General features: G+C 43.7%; 1 protein-coding gene across 1 annotated transcript in view; it reads left to right on the forward strand.

Annotated features, from left to right (window-relative positions):
- Nucleotides 1–18,205, forward strand: part of LOC147417461 (uncharacterized) — a 28,187-nt gene extending 9,982 nt beyond the window's left edge. Inside the window, exon 3 of the mRNA XM_086507431.1 lies at nucleotides 16,310–18,205. Coding sequence (XP_086363557.1) covers nucleotides 16,310–18,167 — 1,858 coding nt within the window. The 3' untranslated portion in view covers nucleotides 18,168–18,205. The remainder of the gene's footprint in view (nucleotides 1–16,309) is intronic.
- The last annotated feature ends 3,325 nt before the right edge of the window (nucleotides 18,206–21,530 follow it).

A 21,530-nucleotide genomic window follows, 5' to 3' on the forward strand; every position in this document is an offset into this window, starting at 1 on the left:
ATCAGCGTTTTGGCATCCAAAGCCTCGTCGCAGTCGCGGTCTTCGTCGCAACTCCATCAGCGTTTTCAGTTTTCAGCCATCGCCGTCTTCGACGATAGCAGATCAACCCACATCCTTGTCGTCATTGTCGTCGTCATCGCAATACCAAGCATCTCCAGCAGTATCCATTAGTACCTCAGCAACACCGTAGTACAAGTACCCCTCGTCGTCGTCGTCGTCATTGACGCAGTACCCGAGCATCTAGCACCCGTTGCGTTGTGGCTTGGCTCCTGCCTAGCGTAGTGTCGGGATCATGAGAACCTCTGTGTCCTTAGCACCCAAGTGCTCGTAGTACCAAGCACGAGCAGTACCAAAGTACCCGCAGTACCTAGCACCAACAGTACCAAAGTACCCGCAGTACCAAGCACCAAATATTCTTAGTACCCAGTCCTTAGCCTCGTAGTATCAAGCGTCTACGCAGTACCCTTTAGTACCTCATCAATTACCAGCATCAATAGCATCAAGTACCCATTAGCATCTCAACATCTAAGCATTTAGTCACTGTATCAACATTTGTACAAGTAATAAAGCAAGTACTGGCTCTTGCAATAGAGCAAGGGGGCCCTGGAGGGTGGTTGGGACCCTACATGCTGTGTCCTCTCTCTCTCTCTCTCTCTCTCTCTCTCTCTCTCTCTCTCTTTCATTCAATTCAATTCAGCTCTTTCAAGTGAAGTAAAGTAACCTTGTGTTTGTGCGGAGTACTAGATCCGAGCTAAATCCTTAAAACACTTTGGCTACGCTTGACATTGGTATCAAAGCTCTGTGCATGCTTCGGCTTCGCGAACTCAAGGGAAGAACCAAGAACCCCAAGTACCCAAAGAACCACCAAGAACCCAAGCAGAACCAAGAACCCAAAGAACCTCTCAGTTTTTTTTTCTCAAAGAATCTTGGTGTCTCGATCCAGGACTTACAAGCCACTCCTACCCTTAGTCCATCGCGCATCGGACGTGCTCCTGTCTTCATCGCCGTGTCTTTCAACGAAGATCAACATCGGATACACGAAAATCCAGACCTTGAGTACCAAGATCTACTTGCCCCCTATGCGGATATGGAAGAGTTGGTACAAGGATCCCTAACCCTCTTCGGCATCTGCATTCACATGTAGCCTGCATCCATTTCCGTCGACAACAAACCCTTGGAAATACCTCCGAGCACCCTTACCTTTCAACTTCACCCGCAATGTTTTCACTACAAGACTATTCGATTGGTAGTACTTGCTCGCAAGGCAGAGTCAGCACCAAGAATATTCTGCGATAGTAGTAAGGCTACCTAGCAACTCGTATGGTCGGTGTTTACGTCGCGATAGTACCTACATCTGCATTATCCACAAGTTTGGAGTTTTCATCAGCTTATGCATCCACAAGCATCATAAGCATTTAGCATCAGAAGTATAGATAGAAGTTCAGCAATTGTGCTTCACCTTTAACAGGGGGGGATGTCACGTGCGCGCTTCACTTGCACCACATCGACAAGCTTCTGCTACAGTCTAGCGTGAGTCTTAGCTTAGGACCTAGCCTTGCACTTTGTGAGCCTCTAGCAAAACGTGCATGTCCATGCGGGTCATAGTTGCACAGTACAACATTTCAGCATATAGGAATTTATTGCGTGTGAACCACCTCTTGTCAGGCATTTAATTAATAAGTGATTGTTCAACTTCCAAATCATGGGGACTTATACCCTCTCTTGCAGATTGCAACATTTCAGCATATAGGCATTTACCGTGTGTGAACCACCTCTTGTCAGGCATTTAATTAATAAGTGATTGTTCAACTTCCAAATCATGGGGACTTATTGGAGGCTGCCTGACCCAATGTTTGGCACCTATAAAGGAAGCCCTTTGGGTGCTAGAGAAGGCAGAAGAGGCGGAAGAAGAAGCAAGACCCGTAGCAATGCCTCTTCCCAGTAGTACCAACGTTTTGCATCCAGAGCCTTAGCGTTTTCAACATACAGCCCTAGCCTCGTCGCAATCACGGTCTTTGCAGCAACTCCATCAACGTTTTCAGTTTTCAGCCATCGTTGTCACAAATTGCTTACGTGTCAAGCCACTGAAGAACCGAGCCAACCTGCAGATCCCGGCCGAGGAACCTAAACCCTAAGAGAAGCAACAGTAAAAGAAGTTTTACCAAGTTGCAAAGTCTTGCCGAGTGGCCTACTTTTAAAGATGAGTTCCTACCAACTTATGGGACCCCGTCCCAAGTGACTCAAGGATCATTTAATAAAGCAGGACACACACTCACAATCTTTCTTGCGTAAAAGGTGATGACGTGGCAGAGCAATACGGATTTCGCAATTTGCGCTGACCTGTTGACGTGGCAGATTTCCGCGAATTGCGTGATAGCTGCCACACTTCTGACATCAGATGCTTTTAGAACTTGAATCTTTTCATGTAACTGCTTTTGAATGGCCAAGGGCCTTCAAATATGAATTGTGGGCTCTCACTTTGGCATTCTACCGTGGGCAGATGCGGAGCAAGAGCCACAAGAGTGTACCTTGTTCAAGCAATATAAAGAAAGTCTGCTCTTTGGTAGGACCGGTATGCTTTCAGAAAAGCACACGATTGATGCTCTGATACCATTGTCACAAGACGGGCACCACGTGCCAATTGAAAAGAACAGACTGAACAAACTTTTATCACTTCAAATAACAACTAAATTGAGAGAGAGACGACATGCGACACGGAGTGGCGGAATTCCACCCCAGAGAATATTGGCCCCAAACCTTGGCGCCCCTTTCGGTATTTCTTTATATTGTATCAACTTAGTACAAGCCGGTACTCCAGACTGTGCACCTTCTCCAGGAAGCATGCCAGAGAATGAGCCCATGGCCTCTTATTTAAAGGCCCTAGGCCCCAAAAGCAGTTTATAGTGAAAAGCCTTCAAACTCAAAAGCATCTGCTTCAAAAGCAATGCCAAAAAGCTGCCAACGTAAATCACGGAATTCTGTACAACAGTCAGCTTAAAACGCGGAAATCCGTCCAGCCTACCACGTCATCATGTCAGCGTAATTTTTTGTACAGCTGCCACGCCATCAATTGCTACGCAATTCTTTCTCTCGGTCAGGGTCTCCATAAGTTGGTAGGACTTCTTCTTTTGTTACTTGTTCTTCTTAGGGTTTAGGCCCCTCGGCTGGCATTTGCAAGTTGGCTCCATTCTTGAGCGCTTTGACACGTCAACAGTTTGTGACAAGAAGGGTGTGACGTCCTCCGAGGAATCCCTTGGGTTCCCAAGAACAGTGCCGTGGTTGATTATAGGGCAAGGAAAGCCATCTTGAAGAATGAGAAGGGCAAAGATATTGTACTTGATGGAAAACTGACAGGCGAGTCCATCCCACTTGATGAAGTCTAGTTTTTTTGTTTACCCGATTTTCTTGAAAGAACTAAATGATGATCAAAGGTCGAATATGTCAGACCTTGAAAAAGAATGACAAGATTTTCTGCAAGCTCAGACTGACTGTTTCTTTGAGGGCTTACCAAGCGAGTTGCCTCCTTCAAGTCTTGAAGATCACATGATATTTCCGGTAGTACACCACCGAACTGGCCACCTTACACAGTTAGCCAAGCCCATAATAAAGAAACAATGAACGAGAAAGATGGATCTTGGAGAATGAGCATTGATTATAGAGCTTAAAATCACTATCAAGAATGGATTCCCTATCCCACGGATCAATGATATACTCTACAGATTTCAGGGGTCTACTTGCTCAACAGAATCGATCTGAAGAGTGGTTATCATCATATCCGAATTGCTTCTGGGAGACGTCTACAAGACAGCTTTGAGGAACACTTTTGGTTTGCATGAATATTTGGTGATGCCTTTTGGTCTTAGGAATGCTCCGGCTACATTCAACCGCTTGATGGATAGGGAGTTTTCTAGACACTGCGGAAGCATAAATTGGTTCTAAATGTGAAAAAGAGCAAGTTTTTCTTTCCACCCGGGTACGTTTCTTAGGACACATCGTCTCAACAGAAGGAATTAGTGTGGACCCGGTTAAAATTCATACGATTTGCCTGATTTGAAGAATGTTCATGAGGATCAAAGCTTCTCTGGCCTTCTGCTCCTATTATCGGTGGTTCATTTGGCAGTTTGCAGAGATAGCTTCACCTTTGTCTTTGCTGACTCAAAAAGGAGTTCCTTTTACTGGGGACCGATAGAGATTGCAGCCTTTGAGGCTCTGAAAGAAATGTTGCCTATTGTACTCGTGTTGGCCTTACCAGGCTTGCAAAAGCCATTCAAAGTTTATTGTGATGTTTATGGTCGCAGTTTGGGATTAGTCTTGATGCAAGAAGGCCATGTAATTGCTTTTGAGAGCAAAATGTTTTTACGTCGTGAAATGGTTGCACATATTTATATAAAAAAAAGAGCTATTAGCAGTGATCCATGCTCTTACCCAATGGCGACACTATTTACTTGGAGCTGATTTTAGAGTCCTTATGGATCATCAGAATTTATTCTACTACTTGTCGCAGAAGCAGCTTTGGGAAAAGCAAACACGGTGGGCTAACATCTTGACACAGTTTCACTTTCAGATAATCCATGTTCAGGGACAAAAACTTTGTGGCAGATGCATTGTCTTGGAAGCCCTTGGTTCTGGCTATTTCCGCGATACATCATTGAAGCTTCGAGGATATGTTAGATCAGTACGCCACAGATCCTGATTTTGCAGATATCTTTACCGGATACAGAGTGGAGAGACAATTGCAGGCTAATCCATTTGGGACGGCTATTTGATGTGGAAAATGATGTGTGTTACACAACCTTTGAGGGAAAAGGTTTTGACAAGTGCCATTGTCCACCTTTTTCCGGCCATTGTGGCATAGATATCACCTTGAAGGGTGTTGACCGTTACTTTTACTGGCCGAGGCTCAAAAAGGATGTGGACGAGTTTGTTGGCAGTTGCTTAGTATGCCAAAAGGTCAAGTTTGACAGGCATAAGGCATCAAGTTTTCTACAGCCTTTATTCATACCCTCCCGTACTTGGGAAAGCATTGTCATGTATTTTATTTTTGATCTTCCCAAGACTTAAAGTGGGCCTGATGGCATTTAGACAGTCATCAATAGATTCAGTAAACAGGCCCACTTCATTCGGTAAAGAACATAGTTAAGTCCGATAATTTGGCTAAACTGTTACAGATTTTTTGAATATATGGCATGCCTGAGTCCATTGCTTTGGACAGAGGTCTTTTACTAGTTTGTTTAGGAGGGCAATCTGGGAGAACATTGACACGCGGTTACAGTTCTCGTCCTCATTCAACCCGCACATAGATGGGCAATTTCAGATAGCCAATTCAATGGTTTTGGATTTATATTTCGGATCAGAAGCCTTAGAGGAAAGAAACCAACAACTAAGGTTAGTGGTTGCCACGTCCTCGTGACATACCTCCCTCTTGAAATCGCAAACGTCCTCGATTGCATGCCATATATACATTGCATTGATGATCTTGTGTTGTTAGCACCCTTTTATCATCGCATGTACCCGTAAGAAAGGTCACAACACATAGATACAAATGACTTAAGGAGACCTTCATACTTTTGTCATTTCCATCTATGATAGAAGTGAGCATAATACCTTTAACACTTAAAGAGCGATGCACACTTCTATTGCACTGAATCCGTTTGTACATTTGATGTGCTAGCTCCGTCATTACCCCTCTTTGAATACGTTGAGTTGGGGCATACGTAGGCTGTAACCCAAAGGCCTCAAGGCAGAGCTGCAATACTTTTGGCGATTCCAAAAGTTCACACTCTTCCATCCACTTGCATCCATAGGTGGATAGTTCTTGACCTTCACCAACTAGCGTCGTGCAACTTTTCCCTTAACTTTTCTTTCTTTATGTGCCAAAATCTGCTCAGGTACCAAGATCTCATCAAGTTCATCAACTTCTGGCCGATCCTCCTGTGGCATATCTTCTTGCACATCACCCACAAAGGATCTTAGAAGACTCACATGAAACGCATTATGAATCTTCCGAGTGTCAGGCAATTTCAATTTATAAGCAACATCGCTGATCTTATCAAACACTTGAAAAGGCCCAATGTAACACATACTGAGCGTAGGAAACAACCGTTCCTTGCTCGTCATCTTCTTTAACCTTGCCTTTTCAAACCTCAATAAAACCCAATCACCAGGTGAAAACAATAATTCACATCGGTGACGATCAACAGCCCTTTTTTGCTTTGGCAACTTTGATTTTCTTATACTTTTCATCCATGTTCTCAAGGTATCGATCTGCCTCAAAGATCTTGTCCTTTGTATGCAAATGGGAGGAACCTTTTTGCCACCTTCAACAATCTCAAAAGGTGCCTTGCCTGTGGACGAATGCACCGTATTGTTGTACACATACTCGAGCATAGGCAAATACTGTTCCCACTTGCCCTTATTATCTGACACATAACATTTCAACAGATCTAAGACAAATAGAATCAACTTCTTTTGACTGTCCATGAGTTTGTGGATGAAACGAAGACAAGAACTTGAGTGTAGTGCCCATGTTCTCAAAGACTCCTCTCCAAAACAAACTCGTCATGCGAGGATCACGATCACTGACAATCGACTGTGGCATATAGGCGCATAACCAGCCATACTTTGGAACACAGATTCACCCCCGAAATACCCAGGATGTACCGTGGGTGGTGGAAAAACCTGATGCATTGCCTGGAAACTGGTTCCGTGTCCATTTAATGCAACATGTGGACTCTGAAAGGTGGCAGGCTGAACTCACAAAACTTGTGGAATTGGCGTCCTAACCACCTGTTCATGGATGGAAGGAACTTGACTTGGAGCCCCAACAGACTCCGTAACGTGCAAGTGCTCCCTATCTTGCTGGGACACATGAAGGACCTAGGCTTGAGCCTCAATGGGCTCTACTGGTTGTGTGAGTTGCCTTGTCTACTATGGCATTGGTGGTGCTTGCGAGTGAAAACATTCACAGCGGCAACCAACTGAGTCTTGAATGCATCATCTTCAAGTTGCCCAATCACAAAGCCCTGCACTGGTGGAGCATTTACATCAACAAAAGATACAAGACACATCAACCTGTAGGGCTACTTGTCCTTTGAATCAGATGAGATATCTCGTGTCACGTGACACATCCAACCCTATGTGTCCGTGGACAAGCTACAACACGACAAGGGTTTAGTAAGTCCAGTCAGTCTAGATTTAGAAGTGATCTGGCACTTTTGTGAGTCTGTTCGCAGACCGTGCATGACCAGTCACTTAGTGTAGATGCATATCCTCTGTTTGCACACAGCATGATCATAAGCATTCCAATCAGAATCCATCAGAATCCTTCAGGGGAATATTCCAGTGCATTAAACCTATTTTCCCTATTTTTTACATTTTCCACTTATTATTTTTAAGTGACTTTTGTTGGAAAGTAGGTAGGGCAATTTTGCTAAGTTCATATATAAGCAAACCAGAGTTGGCACTTTCTAACAGAAGAGGCAGCAGGAGCACCTTGCTCAACAGGCAACTTCTCAGCAAGACCAATCCCCGCGACTACTCTGGCGTTTTCTCCATAGAAGACCTAGCGTTTTTGCATCAGATCAGCCTAGCGTTTTGCATTTGCAAAACAACCGGCGACAACAGCAGATTTTCAGCCCTAGCGTTTTTGCATCTGCATTATACTCCAGCGTTTTGCACATTCTCCGCGACGGAACCTCAAGAACCATCAGCGTTTTCAGTTTGCAGCCCTTAGACATTGCAGAAGAACCCCCGAACCTCGCAGATCTCACCTTCCCGCAACAGATCCTCGCTGCACGGTCAGATCCATCGAAGTTTGCAGTTTCAGCCCGGAAAACGCAGATTTCAGCATCTGCATTTTCAGCGCGTCGTCGTCGCATCGTCGCCATCGACATCGTCCCCGACATAGAGTCAGAATTCAGCAGATAGAAGATTTGCAGATTTCAGCCCTTAGAGTTTCCAGATTTCAGCCCGTCTCGTCGTCGTCCTCATCGTCGGCAAGTCGAAGCATTGTAGAGATTTGTGCAATCAATAGTAGACCACTCTCGCCGACGAGAGTGGGGCCTTCGGAGGAGGGTTTTACAACGTCTCTGGTGTCGTATTCTCTTCTCTATCTCTCAGTCTCATGCACGTCCATTCACAGTGTCCATTCACTTTGTTTGTGTCCATTGCACTCTCTCACTAAAGGAACGGAAGGCTCTCCCTTCCGTAAGTAAAAGGAACCTTGAGCACAGTTCGGAGCACTCATCTTGAGCAAAGTGCAAACATTCATTCCGTTGCACCTGTGACCTTACATTGATATCAGAGCTTTGGCAGTGTTCTGTATCACTCAAGGAAAGAACCACAAGAATCACAAGAATTTTTTTTGCTTGTTGAGGTTGCACGAACCCAAGTTCACTTGGGCGTGTCGATTTCTAATCGTGTTTTTGAAGTGACAGGAATCCAAGGAAAGAAGGGCTTGTCCAGCCTTCCCTTGTGCCTCTTTTCACTCATTGAGAGCAGACCGTGCACTTAGCGGCCGGCCAAATCGACGTGAGGTGGGAAAAAGCAACCTTGGTGTGAGCGCAAGGCCGCCAAGGGGTGCGCCCGCGGAAAAGAGCAGAACTCGGGTGAAGAGAAGATCCTTCTCTAACACAGATCGCAAGCGAAAGAAGAACCTCAAGAACCTCAAAAGACCCTCAAGAACCCAAGAACCCAAGACCCGCAAGAACCCAAGAACCCAAGACCCACAAGAACCCAAGTTCCTCGTGAACTTAAGAACCCAAGACCACAAGAACCCACAAGAACCCACGACTTCAGTGGATGGTCATCACTCGAAGCGGAATGGATACTTCGCTTAGAGGTGATGAGCATGAGAGAGGCTAAGAAGAATTTTCCCCACCAGGAGGTTTTTCCGACCCTCCCCCTTCCCCATCTACGCTACGAGTTGCACCAGATCCTATGGAGGCTTGGTGCAAGACAATGATGGACATGATGACAACGTGGCACAAAGCAAGAATGACAGCCATGGAGCGTGAGCATGAGCAATTACGCTTGGAGGCCAAAGAATTTGATCGCAAGTACGCAGAAAGAAAAACAGAATTGGATCGCAAGAACGTTGTTCATTCTTCCTCTCTCATTTCTAATGTGCAGGCGACGATTGAAAGGATTCAGGAGAAGGAGACTCTCTCAGTCTCTTCTTCTCCAAAGCATGACACACAGGATTTGCATGATCAAGATGTGATTTTCTCACAAGCATGATGATTTTGCATGAAGATGATGTGATTGTTCACAAGGATGATGTGTTAGTGGATACTTTCTCTAGTGAAGCTAACCTCATTGCAGATTCGATCAATCACGAAGAACCGATCTTGGCTCTCAAGCCTAGGTCCAAAGAACCCCCTCAGGATGAACCGATCTTGGCTCTCGAGCCTAGGTCTCAAGAACCCTCATAGGAAGTATTATGTGTTCGCATGATTCATATGCACGCATTGTACGAGTGTTTCATTCGTGATCGTTCCCTGTATTTTAGTCAGCGTCTTTATGTGATCCCTTTTCCTAGGCATGACATATTGTACGTTGAGCATGTTTCACTCATGAATGAGCACGGATGTATGCGGATTTTTCATGAAAAGCTGAAAAGTATGCATTCAAGGAAGTCACATTCCATGTCTCTTCCTTGGCATGACACATTCGTAGAACGAGCACATGAAAGTATGAGCACCAAGCATGGGCATTTCCATTGTGAATTGCCACAGTTGATTGATTTAGATCAACAAGACAAGATTCGATCTCATTGTTTGCATGTGTGTGGTGAACGGGTTAGCACTCCGTCTCTTGGTTCATCTACATTGCATGCACAGTCTTTGAGGAAGACAAGATTTTTTCCAGTCACTTTACATGGAATGGGTATGTTCATGTTTTTGTGTTGGAAGTGGTTTCAGAAATCTTCAGCCATGGAGATTCTTGAAGAAGAAAGAAGCATAACTATCGACGAAGTCGAAGCATCGAAGGAGCCACAGAAGACTTTGTGTCGCTTTCGGTGCGGCCCAAAGAAGAAGGCATTGCAGACCTTTATGAAGTTCAAGTACCGCACGACCCACACATCAGAGTGGGCCGGCGAAGAGTCCTTTTCAGGATTTCGGATGTTATTGGCGATCTCCCTCGACGCCATGCAGTTCGATACAAGTACCTCACTTTGAAAAGGAGGGGATGTCACGTGACACATCCAACCCTACGCGTCCGTGGACAAGCTACAGCACGACAAGGGTTCAGTCAGTCCAGTCAGTCTAGATTTAGAAGTGATCCGGCACTTTTGTGAGTATGTTCGCAGACTGTGCATGACCAGTCACTTAGTGTAGATGCATATCCTCTGGTTGCACACAGCATGATCATAAGCATTTTCATCAGAATCCATCAGAATCCTTCAAGGGAGTTTTCCAGTGCATTAAACCTATTTTCCCTAATTTTGACATTTTTCACTTATTATTTTTAAGTGACTTTTGTTGGAAAGTAGGTAGGGCAATTTTGCTAAGTTAATATATAAGCAAACCAGAGTTAGCACCTTCTGGTAGAAGAGGCAGCAGGAGCACCTTGCTCAACAGGCAACTTATTAGCAAGACCAACCCCCGCGACTACTCTGGCGTTTTCTCCACAGAAGACCTAGCGTTTTTGCGTCAAATCAGCCTTGGCGATTTGTGCACAGCAGATCAGCGCCGGCGTCGTCAAGACATAGCAGATCAGCCTAGCGTTTTGCATTTGCAGAACAACCGGCGACAGCAGCAGATTTTCAGCCCTAGCATTTTTGCATCTGCATTATACTCCAGCGTTTTGCAGATTCTCTGCGACGGAACCTCAAGAACCATCAGCGTTTTCAGTTTACAGCCCTTAGACATTGCAGAAGAACCCCCAAACCTCGCAGATCTCACCTTCCCGCAACAGATCCTCGCCGCACGGTTAGATCCATCGAAGTTTGCAGTTTCAGCCCGGAAAACGCAGACTTCAGCATCTGCGTTTTCAGCGCGTCGTCGTCGCATCGTCGCCATCGACATCGTCACCGACATAGAGTTAGAATTCAGCAGATCGAAGATTTGCAGATTTCAGCCCTTAGAGTTTCCAGATTTCATCCCGTCTCGTCGTCGTCCTCGTCGTCGGCAAGTCGAAGCATTGTAGAGATTTGTGCAATCAATAGTAGACCACTCTCGCCGACGAGAGTGGGGCCTTCAGAGGAGGGTTTTACAACGTCTCTGGTGTCGTATTCTCTTCTCTATCTCTCAGTCTCATGCACGTCCATTCACAGTGTCCATTCACTTTGTTTGTGTCCATTGCACTCTCTCACTAAAGGAACGGAAGGCTCTCCCTTCCATAAGTAAAAGGAACCTTGAGCACAGTTTGGAGCACTCATCTTGAGCAAAGCGCAAACATTCATTCCGCTGCACCTTACATCTCGTGTGAAGTCTCTCCGAATTCACCTGTACCTGCGGGGGATTAGCAAGTAGCTGATCCAGTACGTGTGCAAGAGGCTCTTGCCTTGGCAATTGTGCATGAACCCACACAACTGGACATACAAATGAAAAGCCCTCAAGCGGGGCATCACTTGAACTTCTTGGTCTTCTTGCTCACTTGGTCGCTATCAGCAGAAGAGGACGAGCTCTCCTCCTCTGAACTCCTAGATGGCCTTGCATGCCTTCTAGACTTTTTCAAAAATTTGCTTTTCTTGCTTTTTCTCCGCTTCTTCCATCTTTTCTCATCCTCTCTGGAACTAGAGGACGACGAACTGTCGAAACTCTCTGAAGACGAAGAAAAATCTGAGTGATCCTCGAAATGAGCACGTTTCTTCGATCTGCTTGTCACCTTGAAACTCGACTTCCGGTCCAAAGAACCGGGGAAATTCACCGATTTCTGCTTCTTTCGAGAGTGCTTCAAGCCTTTCATTATCTGGTTCATCTTTTGGTCAACAACTTTGTCCGGCTCTTCGTGCGAGTACAACTTCCGCTTTTCCGCACTCGTCTTGTCAAGGTAAAAGACGCTTTGCAGAAGTCTCAAGCACGACATAAGAAGGCAACAAACAAGCATCGACATGACTTGCAGTTGAAGGAGAATGATTGGGTGCTACTTTGTTTTGAAAAAGCACGACTAGGAAAGAGGAAGGGTATGGAGAAACTTTTCTCAAACCTTAGTATGTGATACTATAGGCCCTTCGAGGTACAAGAAAAGATCAACGATATATTCTTTTGATTGAATTTGCTAGATACTTGGAAGATTCACAATGCATTCCATGTGAATGTATTGAGACCTTTCACAGGTTAAGTGCTAGAGGACAGGGAGCCAAATGAGCAACCAAAAGTGGAAGAGGCGGAAAAGATTCTCGTTCGAGAACAGGTCCTAGCACACAAGGAAAGTGGAAGGTAAGCTGGTCACCGATATTTGGTCAAGTTGAGGAACTATCTGGCTCTTGATGCCAAGTGGATGGAGGAGGAGGACTTAGTAGATTCTCCTCAGAATCTAGAGGTTTACCTTGAGGCTTTTAGTTTAGCACCAACTATTCCGAAAGTAATCAATGAATGAATATGTTGAATCAGATGCAGTGGAGACTGCACAAGAGGGGAGCCACTCCACTCCTTTGTCACAAGTTACCTGGATGGGAATAAAGTCACTAATTTCTCTCCGAGATCTTAGGGATACTAATAGTCTGACAGTGTTTTGTTGAATGACTATGAAAAAAATGTATGTTGAAATGGGAATTCCTAAAATAAACTTGTTACATGTTCTCTTTCATGTGTGTATTGTTTGAATACGTGTCAAAAAGATGAAATGACTGCAACATTTTATCTATTCACCTGATAAGTGATGTGAATGTGAGTAACGAGATTTAGTAGATTAAGACAACCGTGAAAAGATCAATGCAGTCTGGATGTGATTGTTGAATAAGCTACAATGATCATGATTCTCATGTGAGATCTTGACGAGGATAATGATGTGAAAGTTGAGTGACTGTCGTCTTTGTGCAAGTGCTAGATGTGTACACTCTACTGCATGAGTACTTAAGAGTCAATGTCTACTGAGCTAGTGTTTATCCTTTGTCTCTACTGCAGGTGTAATCGAGGGCAATCACTTTTCTTTCAAGAGGAGGCTATGTCTCAAGCATAGCAATTAAAAAAACGCGTTTTTTAAATAGAGCAGATCGGGACGTTTTAAACCGTTCAGTACGTTGCTTTGCTAAAAAACGTGGGCAGTTTATAGACTTCAATAAAAGTCGGCTTTAGCCCTGGTGTATGACATTTTGTTACCTCTGGTCTAAACACTTTTTGTATGACCTTTTTTATTATAAATGGCAAAGAGGGTTTTTGACATTTGGGTACACTGTAAAGAAATGAAATTATCATTGACCGAGCGATGAGTTTAGGGTCTATAGATGTCAATTTTCCATTTAATTATGTGCAACATTTGGCTTCAATAAATTATATACCTATGTGTGGACCCATATAATATAAAAAATATATGTTTGAAAAAAACTGACGTATTTTATTTTGATCCTCGAAATATACGTTTAGTACGCGTAAACGTTCCATCCCATACCTTAGTTGCTATGGTCACACGTTTGTGACGTTGCATACTTCCCAACTTAAAAGATTGACCGAGGGGGATCAGAGGGTTAGGGTTTAATAAACCTAACCCTCCCAACTTATTGAAGATATCCTAGGGGCCTAAAATCTTAAAACAAAGCAACTCGCGTAACTTTCACACGTGTTAGCCGTACGGATTTCCACGTTTTACTGTATGGATTTCCACGTTTTACGGAATAGCCCTTTGGGCGCTAGCTTTTGGAGCTAGAGTTTTTCATTGGTAGTTACATTTGGACTAGGGGCCACATGTAAAACGTTTATAAGCAGGGACATGGCCTCTTTTCTAGCTAATTAGCTTGGGAGCAGTGCACAAAGAGAGGAGCCTTGGACATTGTACCTTGTGAAGCGCCAACCCTTGGGGCCAATGTATCTCAAATCAAAACTCCACCGCTTCGTGTTGACATACTACCGCTACTGGCATTCTCATAGACCGAGCATTGGAGCTAGGGAGATCTAGACGCCCGCGGTTGAGGAGAGGAGCTACACAACATCGACGGAGACTACAACAGAGTATTCGAGCCATACTCTCTCGACGTGCAGAGTGCAAATGAGGATGGATCTCCACCATATCTTCCCCCCTTCTTTCATTGTACTACACGTTGTATTTTGTTTCAGTTCTTTTTGATTTCGGACATGGTATCAGATTCACTATGTTGTAACGGCTTGGTCTCATAGGTCATTTTGGCCTTTTGAAGACGTTAATATATCATTTCATTTCATCTCTCTCTCTCTCTCTCTCTCTCTCTCTTCAAGTTCACTTAGCTGTTTGCAGTTTTTTTACATGTGTCGCTGTGGATTTCTCGCTTGGAGTGTTCAAGCTTGTTACAATGGGGATGGAGGAGGAGATGGGAGCGGCCCTCCTGGTGTAGGGAGCACCATCATTCTCATCCTCATCACCATCCTTGACATCGGCATTAGCAGATCAGTCCGTATCCCAAGTGCTCAAGAACCCGAGAACCCCAATACGAATAGCATGGTCATCACACGAAGTGGAATGGATATTCTGCTTGAAGGTGATGAGACCGAAGTTGAAGAAGAAGTGATTCTGAAAACTCTGGCTTAAAACTGATACTTGGGCTGGAAACACTAACGCTAGGGCTGATTTGGGTGTGCAAGGGATGATGAGGATGGTGAGGCAAAAGGCCAGGCTGAAATTGCTGTTCTTGATGGCAATGGGCTGGATCTGGTACCATGCTGAAAAACGCGAGGGAAGGACTGATGGTTCTAGGGCGCTTGTGCCAAAGGGTGCTGGGTATTGCATCTGATGGAGGGATCTACTAAAAAATACCCCACTACTTCTATAAAGCTAACTTTTCAATAAGTAGGTACCATTAATAAGAGGTGCTTTGTATGTGGTACTGAGCATAGTTATTTGTAACTGGTAACCGTGCATAACTTCGCTAAGTATAAATAAATACCTCTGTGCAAGAAGTTGCCAACCAACCTAGGCCCCAGGTATTATGAACTGTAATGGGAACACTCCCCAATGCCTACACCTAGCAGACATTGGTGATGCTCTTGTGCAATCAAAGGGTATGCAACTAATCTAAAGTGCCTGGACATGCATGTCCTGCGCACTGCATAGACAGCCCACAGGGCGCTAGCTTTTGGAGCAGAAGCTTTTAGAACATGCTGCTTTTCATGTAACTACTTTTGGATGGGCTTAGGGCCTTTAAATACGTGCTGTGTGCTCTCTCTCTCTGTGGAAATCTACCTCGTGGGATATGCAGAGCGGAGCCACAGAGTTGTACCCTGTTGAAGCAATATAGTATAAAGAAATACCGAAAGGGGCGCCATCGTTTGGGGCCATTGTAGTCTGGAAGTGGAACTCCGCCACTCCGTGTCTTGTGTGGATTCTTTCTTTCTTTCGGTTCAGTTGTTTGAAGTGCTAAACGTCTGTCTCAGTCTGTTCTTTCAGTTGGCACATGGTGCCTGTCCCGTTACACCTAAACATGTTAGCTTGTCCACCTAAGCGCCATCATATGGGGCCATTGTAGTCTGGGAGTGGAACTCCGCCACTCCGTGTCTTGTGTGGATTCTTTCTTTCTTTCGGTCAGTTGTTTGAAGTGCTAAACGTCTGTCTCAGTTTGTTCTTTCAGTTGGCACATGGTGCCTGTCCCGTTACACCTAAACATGTTAGCTTGTCCACATGTACATAGGTTAGATGTGCACGGGACATAGCAAGTTGGCAACTTCGCAAGGCTTAATGGCTATGAGGCCTGCACATTTGGTTTTGTGCCTCTTGGTTGATTGGCAATGGTCTTTTATAGCTAGAGTGAATCCCAAAGGCTCACAGATGCAAACAGTCACAACCTCCCCCAGTTTTGGATTGAAAACAGTCAGTTAACGATCAACTGGCTGTTGGCTGCTGTTCCCATCACTGCTCCACACAAAGGGACGTGTCCCCGGGACGCTAGTCATGATGCGTCTTCACTGTCCGGCGCTGTCTGACCCCATTTGGGCCCAGTTTTGCCCGTCCTTAACTTGGGTATGGCCATCCCCCGTCCCTAGGGCCTGTCCGCTCCATCCCATATCTCTATGGTGTTATAATGCCTCCCCTTTCGCACCGTTCCTCTGCCTGTTTCGATTTCTGTCCCCACTCCACGTTTCTGAACCTGTTTCATGCAACTGTGTGTGTGTGTTTGTGTGGGTGTGTGTGTGTGTGGCCTTCCCTATAAAGGCGCTAAACCTTGAGCTTTCTTTGGCAGGAAATATCTAAATCGCTATCGACCATCACAGCTTTTTGAAGCTGAGAAAGTGTTGGCGCAGAAGAAGATTGTGAGCAGGATATATGATGCACTGAAAGATGAGGAGGATATCAAGCCAAAACTGGAAAGTTTGAATGTTCGACTTACTCCTGCTACTGTAGCTGAGGTTGTAAAGAAGCTACAACCACGTCCAGCCTGGGAGTTTTTTACCTGGGCCAGAGGTCAGGAGGACTTTAAGCACGATAAGCAGACCTACACAGCGATGATCAAAAGATTTGAAGTCAAAAGAAATGCAGATTTTCTGAAGCAACTACTTGAGGATATGACTGCTGATGGCTGTGAATTGAATGCTGGGACTTATGCTAGTCTGATGCGTGCTTATGGAAAGGCTGGAAAATTTGACGAGGCTCTGGAAATATGGGATAAGTTGAAGCAGACAGATTTGAAGTTAGATACAGCTCAGTACAATTGTGTTATTGGTTTGCTTTTGCATTCCAAGCAGCATCAGCGAGCTCTTAAGTGCTACAAAGAAATGCTGCAATCCCATTGTGCTCCAGATGCTCAGACTTACCATTATTTAATTGAGAGTCTTGTCCAAGCCCAAAAGTTGGATTCTGCTTTCACAATAATGAAAAAGATGCCTAGGCTTGGAGTGCGCCCGTTTCAGCCGACATATACAATGCTTGTGCATGCCAGCTTAAAGGCTGGGGATCTTGACACTGCATTGGGTTCAATTTTGCACATGAAGGTAACACACCGGGATCCGAATAGAAAGACAATGAAAAAGGTGCGCCGTGCATGTGAGAAAGCTGGCAGAAGTACAGATATTCTGGCACAGTATTGGGAGCCCTACTTTGCATACTCAAATGAACCAAGTAGTGGAGACACTTCTGGCTCAGGCAAGTCTGATGAAGGAACAACCACTGGCTCTGAGTTTGAGGATACGGATGAAGATTTAGAGGTTGACAAGAACACCTTGGCAAGCATCTTAACTCCGTGGAACGAATCTACAGCAGAGGTCTTGAAGAAGATGGATTTTCAATGGAACACAAGCATTGCCTCTTATCTTATGAAAGACATTGAGGATGCGGATGTGGCATTTGGTTTCTTCGAGTGGCTAAGAAGTGTGCCAGGATTTAAGCATGATGAATTGACCTACATAAAAATGATCATCATTCTGTTGAGCGCCAGAAGGTTTCCACTTGTGGACTTGCTACTTGTTGAGATGCACGAGCGGGGACTGGAAGTTCCTTGTTGGGTGTTTACTCAAATTATTGAATGCTATAGCTCATGCCGTGATGCTGCAGGGGCCCTCAAGGTCTTGGAAAAGATGGAACATATGGGCACACAGCCTGATGGAGCAGTTTATACTGGGGTGATTGACATTTTAATGAGAGATGGTATGTATCAGCGGGCAATGGAAGTCTATGGCCAGATGTTGCAGGCAGGTCATGAGCCCAATAACTTCACATATTCGGTGCTTATAAATGGTCTTGGCTTTGCGGGGAAGGCTGAAGCTGCTCACAAGCTTCTAGGCATAATGCTCAAACATGGATATAAACCAAATGTAATCACATATACTGCTTTGCTAGGTGGATATGAAAAGCTTGGAAAGATATCAAATGTCATGGAGGTTTATAAGGAGATGCAAGATGCAGGGATCGAACCCACACCCATTACCTTTAGAGTGTTAGCACAAGCTTTCTACAGGGCAGGCAAGTGGGATGAAGGGAAGAGTTTTGAGGAGAAAATGAATAAATTGATTGCATCTGACGTTGGGGCGACTGTCATGGAAGAGACCAAGCGCGCAAGCTGCAAGGAAATACTGGAAACTCTGGAGGAACTCGCCGTTTTGTAAGAATGTCTACATGGTCAATATATGGCATTTTACGTCTCCATGTCCTTCGAATTTGTGTTCTGAAATTTAGTTCTTGTATAGATGATTGTGGTAACTAGCAGCCTTTAGGTCTGAGCTGATAGAATCTTGTATGCCTGTTGTTAAATTTCCCAACAGCTGTTTGGAATGCTTTGCGTACATGCGGCGTAGCAATGCATGGCGTGTCTTCAAGTACAGAATCTGTGCTTGAAAGATAGACATTTCATATAGTTCACACAAAACTTAAAGGGGAAAGGATGACGTACTCCTTCAATGGTGGACGGTTAGAACTCAGTAGGCTTGTCACAAGTTGAAGCTGAGCCACTAATAGATGATTAATGGCTCTAAAGTTAAGAGTGAATATCGGCGCTTAAGGTTGCACCTTCTTTTGGTTATAGGACACAAGGAACTACATCAAGTAAAGCAACACACAAGTTTTTTAACTAGAGCCAGCAATGTGTGAAAGAGGGGGGATGGGGGGGCAAGGTAAAGGAAGCTTAACAAACCACCTCCTCTCAACTTGGAACCAAATGTGAAAATACTCACCTACAAAAGAGATGATGTAGAGTAAACCCCTCAAGAGAGCTAGTTTGTGCAGGCCGAGGTGGATAGTGATCATAGGGGAAGCGTCTTTTTTCTCTCTCGCTAAACGTAGCCCAAGGTTGCTACATTAATGGCAACCTTATGGTGCTATCTTATCTCCCATCTCTATGTTAGTATCTTTTTAAGGGTAGAATACCATTAGACATGGTTAGCTAGTAAGCTTGCATACATAGCCAGAAAACTTAAAATCTCACCACATTGGTAGGCCTTTGCTAGCATGTTGACTTTCAACTTCAAACTTCGCCTTGTTTCTCTATCTCAGCACACTTGTTCATGAGTAGAAAGAAGGCAAATTTGCTTGGATAATTGCGGCTTTTTTCCTCTTTGTCTCTCCTACTACCACTATTGTTAGTGATGTGTTTAAATGATTTTCCTAACAAAATTTATCTGGATATTATCCCTGATTGTTCTTGGTCAGATTGACGCCCAATAATCATAACTGTTTTGTGCAAGGTTTGAGCACATCTGGCTTTTATTAGCCATGGAATCCCTATCAGAAGTGAAAATGTTGCATCATTGCATCACCTATTAAGGATGTAGCAAGTTTCTACGCACTAGACATCTCTCGATCATTATAGGAGTATGTGAGGAAGTCTTACATGAGCATACCATCCCACAAATCAAAATGTTATATGGATTTATTTGTTGGCCAAAAGAGAAATGGTGTCATATCTTAGGATTACAAGTAGCCATGGACCACCTTTGTAAATAAAGATAGCATTGGCCAAAAAAACTCATTTGTTGTTAATGGAGTTTCTTTCCCCACTTGCGATCGATTGACCACTCCCATCATTAGAGGTTTCTTTGCAAAAGTCACCTTGTGATTTATTCATCAATGCTCTTGAAATGTATTTTGATCTTCCTCTACCTCTACCCAATTTGTAGAGTTACTAGGTCCTCCATCCATAATTTTCTTCTTTGTGCTTGCAACAGTCGCTCCTTACCGTAAAAATTCTACCTAATGGCACATATTTCCAACAAAGGAATAGGGCAACAACTAGTCATTTGGCTCTCTTATTGGAGATCCGAATATGTGTTTAGTGTTGGTAATGTGCCTTGATTATTATTTACAGAGAATATTGTCTAGTAGGCATCCTTTACTCAATGCTTCTCAGGATTTTGTATGCTTTCATCATATTATACAAAAATGATGCACAATTTCTTTTAATAGTATTTTCTTTATTTGTAGCTTTCTATTTGAATCACCTCAAGCTCTTCAAATATATTACATTATTCTCTTAATAGGCACCTTGGTTACCCTATGGACTTAGGGAAATAAGTTTCTAACAAACATAGAGGGCTAGGGCCATATGATCTCTCATTGGAAAAGAGGACAACATATGGCCCTTGAGCTTATACATGACACCCTATAGCCCTAGGGACATAGGATCTCTAATAATAATAGAGGGAAACCTATGACCATAGGGCCAATTGTGTCAATGTAAAAGCTCTCAAAGAGCATTTAGGAAATTCATGGGAGCCTACATGGGCACCATGGTAGCCCTAGGGCCATAGGATCTCTCAAATGTTACAATATGAGAAAACCTATGATACTTGAGCTTATACATTGGAACCCTGTGACCCTAGCATTTTCATCCTTTTATCCATATGTGATTCTTTTGTTGTATGTTTCATTTCATACTTTATGAGTTAGATGTTTTAATCAATACAAGCAAACCGCATCCACTATAGATGCATACATCTGTTTTTGGAACTTTCCATACTGATGTGTTGCTTTATCCTCAAAGAGTACTAGGAAGGTATACAAGTTTTGTGAATACCTAAGTTACCTCAACTCATTGTAAGTGTGCATCCTATCTGTATCACATAGGCTTACAAATGTGCTACATTGAAGTTGGGGCCAAAAACATAAAGGGCGAGGTTTGGGTATTGCAAAATCTGCACCCTCAACAAAAAATATTTATTACTAAAAGTTGACCCAAGAAAATAACTTGAATAATCTCTCTAGATCAATCTATTGATGAGGAAAACTTTCCTCCTTGTTTAGTATACCTGCTTAAAACCACTCTATAGGGGTAAGGGACCATCTAAAACTGTTCAAGATGTAAGACATTCTAACTTGTTTTTGAGACACTTCTCTTGTAGATTTTGGAAAATGTAAGAGCATAAAGTCCATGCTTAACACCACTTAGTAAGTATGGTACCCCTAGTGATAGGAGAAATAGGATAAAGTTGCAATTGACAAAAACTATAAGGCACTAGGATGTCCCTAGTTATTACTTACTTGCTACTTGTGGTAGCTATTTACACAGAACCAAATTACTAACTACTAATTTCACAGAATCCGATAGGGCCTAACACTAGTTTGTACTCAGACACTAAAATATCATGACATTCTTAGGTCCTATGATAGGAGAAAATTGATACATTTATTTGGGCATGCAATTAGCCTTGCCCGAGCAGGGCCCATTTCCAAGAATATGGACAACAATGTAAAACATCGTACAGATCCTTATTTGAGTAAGAAACGAACCTTTTGAAGATTTAAAGAATGGAGGTTATTAAAATGTTTCCTATTTTTAGTCATACTTACTTGCATATTTGTTTTCTTGCAAGGGTGAAGTGATTATTCAATCTCTTATAAAATAAAACAAAGAACATTTTTTTGTGAAAAGTTGGGATAAAAACCAATCTTTTCTCTCTTTAGTGGCTACCAATTTCTCCCACCCTCCCCCCCTTCCTAAAAGGGAGTTTCTCCAAAAAATTGTTGTTCATTCTCTC

Source organism: Adiantum capillus-veneris, chromosome 30 (genome assembly GCF_014529385.1).
Source record: "Adiantum capillus-veneris isolate H3 chromosome 30, ASM1452938v2, whole genome shotgun sequence".
Lineage (NCBI taxonomy): Eukaryota > Viridiplantae > Streptophyta > Polypodiopsida > Polypodiales > Pteridaceae > Adiantum > Adiantum capillus-veneris.